Below are 14,560 nucleotides of genomic sequence, written 5' to 3'. Positions count from 1 at the left end.
TAGTTATGTAATGAAAAATGATCTGGAAAATAATTTATTAATATTTTTTTAAGTTTATTAAAATAATAAGAAACAAACCATACAAATTAAAAAATTAATGATTAAATTTGATATAATTAACAAATAATATGATATTTCTAAATTTTTTATAATTTCTGGAAAGTGTTTTCCGTCTAAAATAAAAAAAAATATTTTTTCTAGAAATTAAACTAAATTTTTATTTAATTAAAAAGTGTTTTTAGTTCATCATTTTTTCTAATAATAAACAAATTACTTTCTGCAAAATAAACGGGCCTCAATGAAATCTTTATCTTACAGCCTGGACGCCAAGGCAAAAGGGGATGTGCTAACAAGTTTTCAGTTACTTGTACAAGGAGGTCTTGGCTTGCTCTTTGACTGGTGTCCTAATTTCCCTCTTCAGAACAGAGAGATGCCGAGACATCTCTTCTTTCCCCTCTTTTAGCTGTTTGCAGCCAAACAGCCTCCACCTTGTGCAAAAGAAAGCAAGGAAAATGATGGTGCCAACAAAAAAAAAAATTATAACCGAGCCTGGCTGACAAGAGTCTCAACTGAGGCTGCCAACCACGAGCCCAACCGAGCTTGTCCTAAGCTCAACTTAACCCTTTTATTTTTCAAACGAACCCTTTTTTCCCCAACTCAACCTAACCCTCTCATCTTTTAATCGAATCCTCTCTTTCTTCTTGGCACAACTTAAGCTTCACATTTCCCGACCCAACTTTTCTATTTTGACAAGGAATTTATTTCGCAGGCGAGTCAGTTGAAAAGCTAAAATCTAGTATGAGAAAGTCTCACGATCGACTTCATAGAAAAAAAAGAGAGAGGAAAGAGTGGAACCACATTCAGGAGACATCTGTGCTAATATTTGACCTGCGAAACTTGAAAGAAGCATCATTTGAGAAGTCAGCCACAGATATTTTGACAAAACTTGTTGCGTGGGCAGGGATCCATATAATTCCACGTTCAAGATTTCAATCTAGAAAAGGAATTGATAACTTGTAGGATCGCCAGCATTGTTTTAGTACGTGAAGACTTTTGTGTAAGACTTGTGGTGGCCTTTGATACGTCGTCAGGAGCAGTCTATCAAAGTTTTTTCATATAAATTTTATTTTGCTATGACTGATGAATTCTAGCGGTAGCAAAAAGGTGGCCTGAAGGAGGAATTGAGTCCTAGCAAAAAGGGAGAGTCGAACCCGAATCTTTATCGTTAAAGATCACAACTAAAATGCAAATATATAATCATACACCTTTATTTCGACAGTATAACTGTGATGTTTTGCAAATAAATTAGTAGGAAAGGCCAACCAAGCCCTTGGAGGCTTAAAAGTAAGTATAATTAAATGAGGGGTATTGTGGTAATTGAACAATAGTTGATAAATATAAATAGAAGAAAGAAGAAGAAAGAAAGAGGGATCTGAAAATGGAAGGAGCAAACCGTGAGAGAGAAGGGAGGAGGAAGAAGAAGAAGAGAAAAGAGGGGAAAATAAGGGAAAAAGGAAAGGAGTTGGAGGAAATAAGTTTAAAGGTAAGATTATGTATAAATATATGTTCTTTAAGCTTTAAGTTCTGTTTTGATAAATGTTAGGGTTTTGAATATTGTGTTTTGAGTTTGAGTGATGAATTAATTGGAAGGTTATGGGTTGATTGTTATGGGTAATTGGTTAATTAGTTGATTGTGAGAGATTGTAGGTAAAGATGATAATTTTGAGTTATGATTTTATTTGAATGGTGAAATTGTGTTAGAATTCAGTAGATGACAGTAGGTAATCTGTGAAATTCTGGGTTTGAGGTTGAAGATGACGAAAATTCAATTTGGTCCCTCAATTTGTGAAATTACAGTTTAGTCCCTAAACTTTGGGAAAATTATAATTTGACCCCTACTTGTATTTTGAGATTCTGGACAGTGTTATATGAGGTTAAGGATGATGAATCTGAGTTTGATAATTGATTTGGAATATTTTCAGTTTGGTCCCTCAATTTTGGGAATTTACATTTTAGTCCCTGAACTTTATGAAAATTACAGTTCGGTCCCTGGTTCGTTCTAGACAGAATTAAGGATGGTTTATGGGTGAAAATTCAGTATAGTTATGTATTTTCCAGATTGGTCCAGTTTTGGTAAAATTACGTTTTGGTCCCTGTTTTGGAAAATTGTCGTTTTAGTCCATAAACTTAGGAGACTAAACCTGGTTTTATTTTATGCATTGGGATCTCTTGTTTGAGTTGCTTTTGAGTATATTTTCATATTGTTGTAGGTTCTCCTAACGATCCTCAATAGGATTTTCGGGTCTTTCGTCTGACATTCCTTTAGTTCTATATTTTCCGGGTGAGTGGGATAATCTTTAATATGCATATATGATAAGTAAATATGTATGTTGATTATACAATGAGTACAACTCGTTAATTCCTTGAATAATTATATATGTTGCTTATTTTCCGAGTACTCATTTATTCTTGAATTTGCACTCGCAATCTGTCAAAGTAAATCATATTTGATATGATATACGTTTCTTTGATGATTATGTGAATATCTATTATGTCTTGATATGGGACTTGTTAGTAACTCCATGCTAACGGAGAGTAGTTAGCTTATGTGCACATAGTATTCTGTATGTATACCTAGCTGGTGAGAGAGGCATCAGCCTGTGGTGACTGATCATCCCACAGTGGTCACCTTCAGGTGTCATCTGGTCACTTTCGAGTGTCATCTGGTCACCTTCGGGTGTCATCTGGTCACCTTCGGGTGTCATCTGGTCACCTTCGGGTGTCATCTGATCTCTGACATATAGTCCACTACGTTATGATGATACGTTTAGTATGTATATGATATGTATATGTATATGTATATGTATATGTACATCAAGATAAATGATGATCTTGCGAACTATTAATATCAAGAATATCTAAAATGTATATTAATTATTATTCCCTCACTGAGTTGGTTGAACTCACCCCTCATTCTTAATATTATTTCAGGTTCTTAGTTTCTGATAGCAGGTGAACCTTGTTGAGTGTTCCTGCTTCTTCAGTTTTGGGTCAGTATGCCTTGTTTATCTTTCAAGGCTGTTTGATTCGATGTCTTAGGCGCTCCACTATTACCTTGTTTTGATTAAGTTTGGATTTTGACAATGTAATGAGTATTATGGATTATTGTTTTGTTTTAATTACTGATGAGGAGTTTTAAACTATCTTTTGGTTTCATCAGTTTTGAATAATATAAGATTTCTGAAGATTATGAAATGCTGCGTATTTTTGAATAAATTACTCTTTTGATATGTCCGTTTTGAGGCTTAGCGCGGGCGGGGTGTCCTTCCAGCACCGCTCCTGCGTTGCCGGTCACGGACCCGGGATTCGGGTCGTGACAAAGGTGGTATCAGAGCTCGGTTCTTGTTGAATCCCTATAGCTTGGTTTTGTTAAAACTTGGTCTTTTTTTTAAAAAAAAAAAAACTTGTAATATGTGGAGCTTAGGATCCTTCTCGCCTTATTGTGATTCCTCATTGTCTTCTTTGAACTTTTTTTTATTGCCGTGTTGATATACATGTAGGGAAATATATATGTATGTGAATGTTTGATATAAATATATCAATGGATATACTATGTATAATATGTGTGTTTTTTATACATGGCTTTGATATAAGTATATTCTTGGATATAATATATGTGGTATACATGTTTTGCATATGTGTGATGTTATACTTGTGTGTGTGAATATTTGATATAAGTATTTCTTTGAAAGTATTTGCATAATACGTGTATTTGAGTAATAATATTTCTTGAAAATACTTAAGCATAAGTATTTGGTATAAATATTTTTTTGGAAGTATATATAATATATGTAAATGAGCAGGAAATATATTTTGTAACTATTTATGAAATATATGTATGTGGATATGTGTGTGTGAGATATGGAGTGAGTAATAATTATAAATATTATTTAAATGTATTTTGCATTACTAGAAAAATAACATTATATCTGAAATAAATATGATTTGTTTGTATATCTGATTAGTTATTGTATGATTTTGAAATATAAATTTTATATGAATTTTTAAGTGATTTTGACATATAAATCTAATATAAAGTTTTGAGTTAAACAAGTTAGAACACCAACACTAATTTGTGTGAAAGGCTACAAGCAGATCTGAATACTCCATCTATGTCTGATTTTCTGATTTGTAGTGCTCTAAAAGTATGTATATGTGCAAATCATGTTAGTGAGTGTATATTGAATGTAAGTATGTGCTTTTAAGTAATTGAACAACTTATAGTATTTTTGTATTTAAATCTGATTTTACATCATATTTATATCTATATGTGTTATCTTTGGTAAGTATTCTGAAAAATATGTCTAATAATCTTTTTCTATGATATATATATCGTTGACAATATTCAATGAAAAATTTGTGTTTGATAATATTTTTCTGGGTGTGTTTATTTTTGAGTCGTGGACGCTCATCTCTTTCCGCAATATTTTTATTTCAGAAATATAGATTTTAAATGCAGGAGAAAGTTGAAATATGATTAATTAGTTATGGATGATGAGACTGTTATTGGAGAATTACTTATTAAGGTTGTTATTATAGGCTTTTGATTATGATCTATATGTTGATTAATATACTTATCTAAAATTGGGTGATTTGGTACTTTTAGAAATAGTGAGCATTTTATGTGATATTAGGTATGGATTAGTTGTCAAGACACCATGTCTTAGTTGATTGTTGGAATAAGATAATAGCTTTCAAACCTAATGAGGATACAAATTTGCTTTTCATGAAGATAAAGTATCATCTCCATCTAGTATTTTCCCGGCCATCACGAGAAGGATGGTACGAGAAGGATGGTACGGAAGGGTATGCATGGGTTTTTGGCTTATGTGCATGATGTGAACATAGAGGTCCCAATGATGGATCAATGAGGATGTGTATAGACTATAGGCAGTTGAACAAGGTCACTATTAAGAATAGATACCCATTCCCTCGCATTGATGATCTTTTTGATCAATTACAAGGAGCTCAATGTTTCTCAAAGATTGATTTGCGATCGGGGTATCACCAGTTGAGGATTAGGAATGAGGATATCCTAAAACTGCCTTTAGGACTCGTTATGGGCATTACGAGTTTCTAGTGTTGTCTTTTGGGTTAACGAATGCACTAGTGGCTTTTATGGACATGATGAACAGAGTTTTTAGGCCGTTTATTGATAAATTTGTTATTGTGTTCATTGATAACATCTTGGTGTATTCAAGAAGTGGAGAGGAACATGAAAAGCATTTGAGATTGGTGCTTCAAACTCTGAGAGATCATCAGTTGTATGGAAAATTCTTGAAGAGTGAGTTTTGGTTAGAAACTGTTGGGTTTCTGGGACATGTAGTGTCCAAGAATAGGATAGAGGTTGATCCACAAAAAGTGGAGGCAATTAAGCAGTGGCCTAGACCAGTTACAATATCTGAGATTAGGAGTTTTATGGGTTTAACATGATATTACAAGAGATTCGTGGAGAATTTTTCCTGAATTGCTGCTCCATTGACTAAGTTGACACAAAAAAAAAAAGTCAAGTTTCAATGGTCAGAAGAATGTGAAAAGAGTTTCCTAGAGTTGAAGGAAAGGTTAATTACAGCTCCTATTTTAACAGTACCTTCAGGGTCTGGTGGTTTTACCGTGTACTATGATGCATCCAGGATTGGTTTGGGTTGTGTTTTGATGCAGAACGGTAATGTGATTGCTTATGTCTCGAGAAAAGCACGAGCAAAATTACCCCACACATGATTTGGAGATGGTTGCGGTAGTGTTTGCCCTTAAGATTTGGAGACACTACTTGTATGGGGAGACATGTGAGATATTTTCAGATCATAAGAGTCTTCAATATATCTTCCAGCAGAAGGATCTGAATTTGAGACAAAGAAGGTGGATGGAATTGTTAAGTGATTATGATTGCATGATTCAATATCACCCGGGTAAGGCAAATGTTGTTGTCGATGCCTTAAGCAGAAAATCTATGGGTAGTTTGGCTCATATTCAAGAGGTGAGGAGACCCTTGATTAAAGAGTTACACTGATTATTAGATGAGAGGGTCAGTTTTGAGATTTGTGAATCAGGAGCATTGTTGGCTCACTTTCAGGCTATGTCAGACTTGGTAGACCGAATTAAAGTAGCTCAAATGAAGGATGAACGACTTTGCAAGATTAGAGATGAGTTGGAGTTAGAGAGAGCTCTGGGTTTTGTTATCCATGAAGATGGTGTGTTGAGATTTGGTTCCAGGTTATGTGTGTCTGAGGTGGATGATTTGAAAAGAGATGTGATGACAGAAGCACACCAAACTGCTTATACTATGCATCCTCAGTTCTCAAGTAGGGTATCTTAAGTCCCATGTTATCTTTGATTTTTTTTTTTTCCTTACTGAACATGTTTTTGCTTCAATTTCAAGAGAAACACTATCATTTGAGGTAATGTTAGAAACCATGTAACAACTTTTCATCCATCTAAGCTTCTTCCAAGCTGGTTTTTATTATCTTTACCATAATTATTGCCTTGATCTTGTCACAACAACTATGTTCCTCCTTTATAATCTTTATCATTTCATCTTACTCTTTAGTTGTTATAGTGGTTGAGAGAACTATATGCATCTTATCATGTTCATCATTTATTGCTTTTGCAATCAACATTTCCTCCATAATTGATACCTCTTGAAAGTTTGAGCTCATAATTGTTGTTGTTCATTAGACTTTGTTACTTCATGACATTCCCCAACTATAAAGCTGAATTCTTTTACCTGATGCTTAAAAATAAAAGAATAAAATAAAATTATGAGGATGCGTTTTGATTTTGAAGAGATATGATTTGAGATAAGTTGTTTGAGAAAAGTTGATTCAAGAGAAATTGAAGGGTATGTTGTTTGATTTTGAGGGATATGAATTAAGAAAAGTTATGCATGAGATATATCAGAGTGCGCAACGAAAGCATGGTGCTATATATTGATTTTGTTTTTAGTGGACTTTAAATGATAGTTTAAGAAATACAATTTAGAGATAAGTTTTAAATAATTTATTTGATCATGATGGTAAGACTTTGGTTCTTAAATTTTAAGTTTCGAGGACGAAACTTTTATAAGGTGGGGAGATTGTGATGTTTTGCAAATAAATTAGTAGGAAAGGCCAACCAAGCCCTTGGAGGCTTAAAAGTAAGTATAATTAAATGAGGGGTATTGTGGTAATTGAACAATAGTTGATAAATATAAATAGAAGAAAGAAGAAGAAAGAAAGAGGGATCTGAAAATGGAAGGAGCAAACCGTGAGAGAGAAGGGAGGAGGAAGAAGAAGAAGAGAAAAGAGGGGAAAATAAGGGAAAAAGGAAAGGAGTTGGAGGAAATAAGTTTAAAGGTAAGATTATGTATAAATATGTGTTCTTTAAGCTTTAAGTTCTGTTTTGATAAATGTTAGGGTTTTGAATATTGTGTTTTGAGTTTGAGTGATGAATTAATTGGAAGGTTATGGGTTGATTGTTATGGGTAATTGGTTAATTAGTTGATTGTGAGAGATTGTAGGTAAAGATGATAATTTTGAGTTATGATTTTATTTGAATGGTGAAATTGTGTTAGAATTCAGTAGATGACAGTAGGTAATCTGTGAAATTCTGGGTTTGAGGTTGAAGATGACGAAAATTCAATTTGGTCCCTCAATTTGTGAAATTACAGTTTAGTCCCTAAACTTTGGGAAAATTATAATTTGACCCCTACTTGTATTTTGAGATTCTGGACAGTGTTATATGAGGTTAAGGATGATGAATCTGAGTTTGATAATTGATTTGGAATATTTTCAGTTTGGTCCCTCAATTTTGGGAATTTACATTTTAGTCCCTGAACTTTATGAAAATTACAGTTCGGTCCCTGGTTCGTTCTAGACAGAATTAAGGATGGTTTATGGGTGAAAATTCAGTATAGTTATGTATTTTCCAGATTGGTCCAGTTTTGGTAAAATTACGTTTTGGTCCCTGTTTTGGAAAATTGTCGTTTTAGTCCATAAACTTAGGAGACTAAACCTGGTTTTATTTTATGCATTAGGATCTCTTGTTTGAGTTGCTTTTGAGTATATTTTCATATTGTTGTAGGTTCTCCTAACGATCCTCAATAGGATTTTCGGGTCTTTCGTCTGACATTCCTTTAGTTCTATATTTTCCGGGTGAGTGGGATAATCTTTAATATGCATATATGATAAGTAAATATGTATGTTGATTATACAATGAGTACAACTCGTTAATTCCTTGAATAATTATATATGTTGCTTATTTTCCGAGTACTCATTTATTCTTGAATTTGCACTCGCAATCTGTCAAAGTAAATCATATTTGATATGATATACGTTTCTTTGATGATTATGTGAATATCTATTATGTCTTGATATGGGACTTGTCAGTAACTCCATGCTAACGGAGAGTAGTTAGCCTATGTGCACATAGTATTCTGTATGTATACCTAGCTGGTGAGAGAGGCATCAGCCTGTGGTGACTGATCATCCCACAGTGGTCACCTTCGGGTGTCATCTGGTCACTTTCGAGTGTCATCTGGTCACCTTCGGGTGTCATCTGATCTCTGACATATAGTCCACTACGTTATGATGATACGTTTAGTATGTATATGATATGTATATGTATATGTATATGTATATGTACATCAAGATAAATGATGATCTTGCGAACTATTAATATCAAGAATATCTAAAATGTATATTAATTATTATTCCCTCACTGAGTTGGTTGAACTCACCCCTCATTCTTAATATTATTTCAGGTTCTTAGTTTCTGATAGCAGGTGAACCTTGTTGAGTGTTCCTGCTTCTTCAGTTTTGGGTCAGTATGCCTTGTTTATCTTTCAAGGCTGTTTGATTCGATGTCTTAGGCGCTCCACTATTACCTTGTTTTGATTAAGTTTGGATTTTGACAATGTAATGAGTATTATGGATTATTGTTTTGTTTTAATTACTGATGAGGAGTTTTAAACTATCTTTTGGTTTCATCAGTTTTGAATAATATAAGATTTCTGAAGATTATGAAATGCTGCGTATTTTTGAATAAATTACTCTTTTGATATGTCCGTTTTGAGGCTTAGCGCGGGCGGGGTGTCCTTCCAGCACCGCTCCTGCGTTGCCGGTCACGGACCCGGGATTCGGGTCGTGACAATAACTTTATGTATAGCAAGTTGTCCCAAGACATGAAGCCAGTGAGCAAATTTATTCAGAACTAACTGCTTAGTGGAAAGAGGCATATTGCATGGCATTATAGTTAAGTTGCAAATCCTGAATCAATTCTTACAGAGGCAAGCCTCGGAGTTGTTTGATTCCATTAACAATGTGCATGCCGTCAAACTTTTACTGTAAATTTCTGATAATAATCTAGAAAAAACACAACGAGCTTGCTGTTCAAGTCTGTAAACAGATTTAGCATTTGCTTAAAGCGTCTGCAAGAAAGTACTTCCTCATCGCCCGACGACTTGCGAAATTGTTGCATCATCAACTGAACAAATCTTTAAGTGCAATTGCTCAGGTCTGTTTTTGTCATCTTCATCTGTCTTCACAGAAAAAGCAGGCCTTTTGGGAATGGTCACAATGGCAGTTTCGTTTTTTAGCATTGAAGAAACTTCCAACATAGACGGCCTATCAATAGGATTTTCTTGGACACATAGCAGTGCAATTTGCAAGCATTTGATCAATTTACAAGAGGACAATGTATCATCCAGCGATGGATCCATGATCTCCATGCCTTTACCATCTTTCCACAGCTCGTAAGCCTGCAATTAACAAAAATCATAATCATGCATGACAAATGCAAAATCTAAAATATCGTCAGTTGTGTTATCAAGAAACTTACGTATTCTAGGAGGCTTAAAGTTTCATCAGAACCATACAAAGAGCCATTCTTCTTGCCGCTTATGATGTGCAGTAGTACTATTCCAAAACTGTAAACATCAGATTTTATGGAATACACGCCGTTTCTGACGTATTCCGGAGGAACATAACCGCTGCACAGGATGATTTCATTCACAATGTTAAGTTTTCAAAAATAATTTATGTATGAAATGAATTTGTGCATGATGCTTACTATGTCCCAACAAGCCGGCTAGTGTTTGCTTCTTGTTCATCTTTTGTGAAAATTCTAGCCATACCAAAATCAGATATCTTAGGCTTCATATCCCCATCCAGTAAAATGTTGCTGGCTTTCAAGTCTCGGTGGATAATTGTCAGTCTCGAATATTCTTGGAGGTATAGAAGGCCTTGAGTAATCCCTTCAATGATTTCTTCCCTTCTCTTCCAATCCAACAAATATCGCCTAATCGGATCTGTCATATCAGATAACAAACTATCAAGGCTATAAGCATTTTCGATCTTACTGACAAGAACATCCATAAGAATGTCGGAAATTGTAATGCAATAAAAGACTAAATCACACTCAAATCTTTTTTTATTTATGTAAATCCAAGCATAAAAGGATGCTGAGTGCTAACCAAATAGGTAAGAGTCCAGGCTTTTTTTTGGCATGTACTCATAGATCAGCACCTTCTCTTCTCTCTCAACGCAAAATCCCAAAACTTTCACGAGATTTACATGTTGTAATTTTGCAGTGAGCATAACCTCATTCTTGAATTCATCAAATCCTTGAGTAGAGGATTTCGAAAGTTTTTTCACTGCTATTTCTTGTCCACCTGGTAAGACACCCTGGAAAAACAGAATGTCATGCTAATTTCTTTCACTCAAAGACTGAAATCTGAATGCTTGAAGAATTTTAATGAGTATACAAGTTTATCACAATATCTTCTCCTATATTTAAGCTACTGGAAAGTTAAAATAGAATTGAAGTCTATCTCGAGTATACAAGTTTATCACAATATCAGTTTGCAAGTTATCTTGAATATGCCTCCTATATCTTCCTGATTCAACAGTTTGAAAGTTATCTCCAATAAAGATAAGCATATCTTATCCTAATCTCCTGCAAAAGAGACAGTTTTCTAAATGGCAGGAGACAGACACTTAATGACTCCATTTTCACAAGTGGTGCATGTCTCTAGAAATGCTTAATCACAGTCCATTCTTGCAAATGGTTGCATACCTCCACGAATCCTCAACAAAATATAGCATCATGAGTTGAAGAGTAATGTCCCATTGTAACCAATAAAGAATAATTAGTTAATTACCTTGTAAACAGGGCCAAATCCGCCCTCCCCAAGCTTATTTTCAAATGCAAACTGGTCTGTAGCTTTCTCAATATCTGCCAAACTATATACTATCAGATCAGGATTATTGCTGTCGAAGTCGCCTGCTGCCGCCGCATTATTTACTTTCAACTTTGTTTCTTTACTCTTTGATTTGAGGATTCTATTTCTTATGAAATAAAATGCCAAGCCCAGTAGAATAATAACAGCAGCAGTTGTTGTCAAGATGATAATCAATATACGGGATTTTGGTCGTCCTTCGTGTTTGAGATCAACCCCTCCACCTGAGTCACCCCCCCCAGCTGAGTCAACCGCCCCAGCTGAGGACATAAACATATTATGTGAATTAGTGATCAGAATTGTCTGTGTCCAGTAAATTTTAAAAGATTACTCAAGGATGATAAAAGATTATTCAAGAAAGATTTAAAAGAAAATGATGCAGATGTTTTGCATAAAAAAAATGTAATCACAGATTATTCAAGGATGATAAATCATTATTTTTGGCAGCCAGATGGTACCAATTGTCGAATTTATATAGGCAGACAATATCCAACCATCTAAACACACAAAAGAATAAAAAAAACTGCAAGTAGGTACACAATCCTGCATTATATATGACAAGCCTTAATGACAAATAGCTGATGATGGCCTTTTGGTTTTACCCTGAAGCAAGTAGGAATTCATAAGAATTCAGATAAAAAGAATATCTGGCAAGATTCTCTATATATTGCACATTAACAATCAAATTAATCAATCAAGGCCAACCTCTTGACATCATTGTTATCACGATGGTCAAAAAACCATTTGGTGGCTTTAGAACATTCCCATACCTGCTTGAGAGAGTACCCAGTTGTCATCATAAGAGACTTCCCATACAACATATCCGAGGAGGGCCTTCTCCTTGGCATAAGAAACCTTAGTTCTAACAACATCGACACCATCAAAACTAATCCAAGCTGGCCCTACGATGCCGTAATTTACCACATAAGTGGAATTGTAGATAGGATTAACTCTTCCGTTTGTTTTGAAATAATTATTGATATCTTTATAGCTCAGGTCTCCATCTTCTGTAACGGCTGGTCCCGTTGCTGGTGCGCCAATGGCACTTTCATTCAGGTTTGCAAGTTTCCACGCATAACCATAGAAAGGCAAACCTAAAACCAACTTACTAGCCGGTAATCCTCCATTAATCCATGCTGCTATTCCAAAATCAGTGTTAACATCACTATCAGGATCATACAAAGCTGCAAAAGCAGCCGTAAATTTAGCCCATGTAGGCATGTAGTAGTCAAAAGCCAGCACATGAGTCCAATTCAAATTCTTCCGTATAGAGTCTATAGGGAAACTCCCGGAATCCAGTCTTGGCGAGTACTGAACCGCTGCTGTCAGGATGAGTTCTGACAGGCTAGACTTTCTTCTCTCCAAAGCAATAGCAGCACGCCACTCTTCGAAGAGGGTACCCATACTGTCCATGTTATCGCTTGTGTTGGCCGAAACCCAGCTGAAGTCTAGCCCTTGAAAGCCATAATGCCTCGCTATTTTTATTGAGTCATCTATGAAAGACTTCCTGTAAGTAGAATTGCCTACCATTGCAGAGAGTGTTGAATAGTTTGCGCTTCCTCCTCCAATGGATAGTAAGGTAGTGATCGATGGATTCTTCTGTTTTACGGTGTTTGTGAAGGCAGAGAAGAATTGGTCATCTGAGGAGGAGATAGACAGGTGATACGAAGATGAATTAAGGCCAGCAAAAGCACAAATAAGGTGAGTATAGAGGGTAGAATTTATGTCAGAAATTGGGAGGTCACTGCCAGAAAACCAATAGCCAGCTTTGATCCATGCTTGTGCTTTTGCAGTATGCAATTTTAAAGAGAGAAATACATGAAAGAGGATGATGATAGTAATTCTCGATGCCATTGGAGCTTGCTTGGTAAAAATACAAGGCAAATGTACAAAGACAAAAGCATGTAAATGTTCCAGTCAGGACTCGGTTCTCAGTGCCACCGTTACCAAGTTCCCGTATGTCTCGGTTCCGCCATGCTTTTTTATTTTATTTAAAAAAAAACTTTAAATTAATATTTTCTTAATGTTTTTTTAATTGTTTTAATTTATTGATTTCAATAATAAAAATATTTTTAAAAAAATATTATTTTAATATATTTTAAAATAAAAAATATTTTAAAAAATAATATTTACTAAACTCTCAAACATGGTTTAAACTAGACTCTTGTTAAAACTTTGTATTTTTTTAAAAAAAAATAGTAATTTCAGTTTTATTTTAAAATAAAATTTTAAAAAATTGTTGTTAACTCAAATGAAACTTAATTAAGACACCTCAATCGTTACAGAATTATTTTAGGATATATTTAGCATTGTAATAGCGGTAGTGTTTTAAAGTGTTTTTTATCTATAAATATATTAAAATAAAAAAATTATTTTTGATATTAGTATATTAAAATGATCTAAAAATATTTAAAAATTTATTTTAAATAAAAAAAATTAAAATTTTAAAAACACAATTTCCACCGACTGTACTACCAGGACCTGATAATAAAGTTGGTCGGCAGTGAGAAAGTGAAATATACCAAACACAAGGCGTTAATGCCAGGAAATTGTATTGTCCTTGTCCTTGACAAGTCGATTAATATCGATGATACAGGCATTTATTAAGGGTGCTTTTTTTTTATATATTTTGAAAATATTTACAAAAAGTTTTAAATTTTTTATTTTTTTTAATTAATATATTTTTAATATTTTTAAATAATTTTGATTTATTGATATAAAAAATAATTTTTTTAAAAAAATTTAATATATTTATGAGAAAAAAACATTTTGAAAAACAACCACAACTATACTTTCAAATATTTTTTTAAATGTGGTTTTTTTTTCAGTGTAGAAGCGTGTTTAAGAAAAATTTTAATTTTTTTAAAATTAATTATTTTTTAATATTTTTAAATTGTTTTTTATTTGATGCGGTGATAATAAAAAATAATTTTTTATAAATAAAAAATATTATTTTAAAAAATATTTTAAAAAATATTAGTCACACAATATTTTACTAGCTTAAAAAAGAAAAGTCAATGGATATGTAGATGTGCTAAAATTCAATCAGCGAAACTTCAAATATCCCACCCCACAGCTATTGGGTTTTGTAACAATATTGCGAGGACAAGGATTTTTTATTATTTAAAAATAATAATTAAATAACATGTTGTGTATTGAGGGAGACTACACGTCGTTTGATTTACCAAGGTTTTAATCATTGTGGTCCATGAAAATTGAGATTTAAGTTTTTTTTATCAAAAAACCTGTTTTTTAATCTATTTTTTTTATCCAAAACATCTATAAAAC

The 14,560-nt window shown here is 33.7% G+C and overlaps 1 protein-coding gene and 1 long non-coding RNA gene across 2 annotated transcripts; one reads left to right on the top strand and one right to left on the bottom strand.

Annotated features, from left to right (window-relative positions):
• Positions 1-1,270: 1,270 nt before the first annotated feature.
• LOC112325020 (uncharacterized) lies at positions 1,271-9,061 on the top strand. Its single transcript, XR_002979030.2, has 5 exons — positions 1,271-1,543; positions 2,271-2,341; positions 2,992-7,391; positions 8,119-8,189; positions 8,798-9,061. It is a non-coding gene; the product is annotated as an uncharacterized LOC112325020 (long non-coding RNA).
• Positions 9,062-9,254: 193 nt separating this feature from the next.
• On the bottom strand, positions 9,255-13,233 carry LOC7493413 (putative cysteine-rich receptor-like protein kinase 20). The gene is made up of 6 exons (XM_024590187.2): positions 12,043-13,233; positions 11,195-11,532; positions 10,508-10,718; positions 10,105-10,342; positions 9,874-10,024; positions 9,255-9,793 (listed from the first exon to the last, which is right to left on the bottom strand). The coding sequence occupies exons 1-6, from the start codon at positions 13,124-13,126 to the stop codon at positions 9,482-9,484; spliced, it is 2,334 nt and encodes a 777-aa protein (XP_024445955.1). The 5' UTR covers positions 13,127-13,233; the 3' UTR covers positions 9,255-9,481.
• Between the last annotated feature and the right edge of the window lie 1,327 nt (positions 13,234-14,560).

The sequence above is a fragment of the Populus trichocarpa genome, chromosome 18, assembly GCF_000002775.5.
Source record: "Populus trichocarpa isolate Nisqually-1 chromosome 18, P.trichocarpa_v4.1, whole genome shotgun sequence".
Lineage (NCBI taxonomy): Eukaryota > Viridiplantae > Streptophyta > Magnoliopsida > Malpighiales > Salicaceae > Populus > Populus trichocarpa.
The sequence above is the reverse complement of the archived record's forward strand: the minus strand, read 5'-3'. Positions and strand labels throughout refer to the sequence as shown.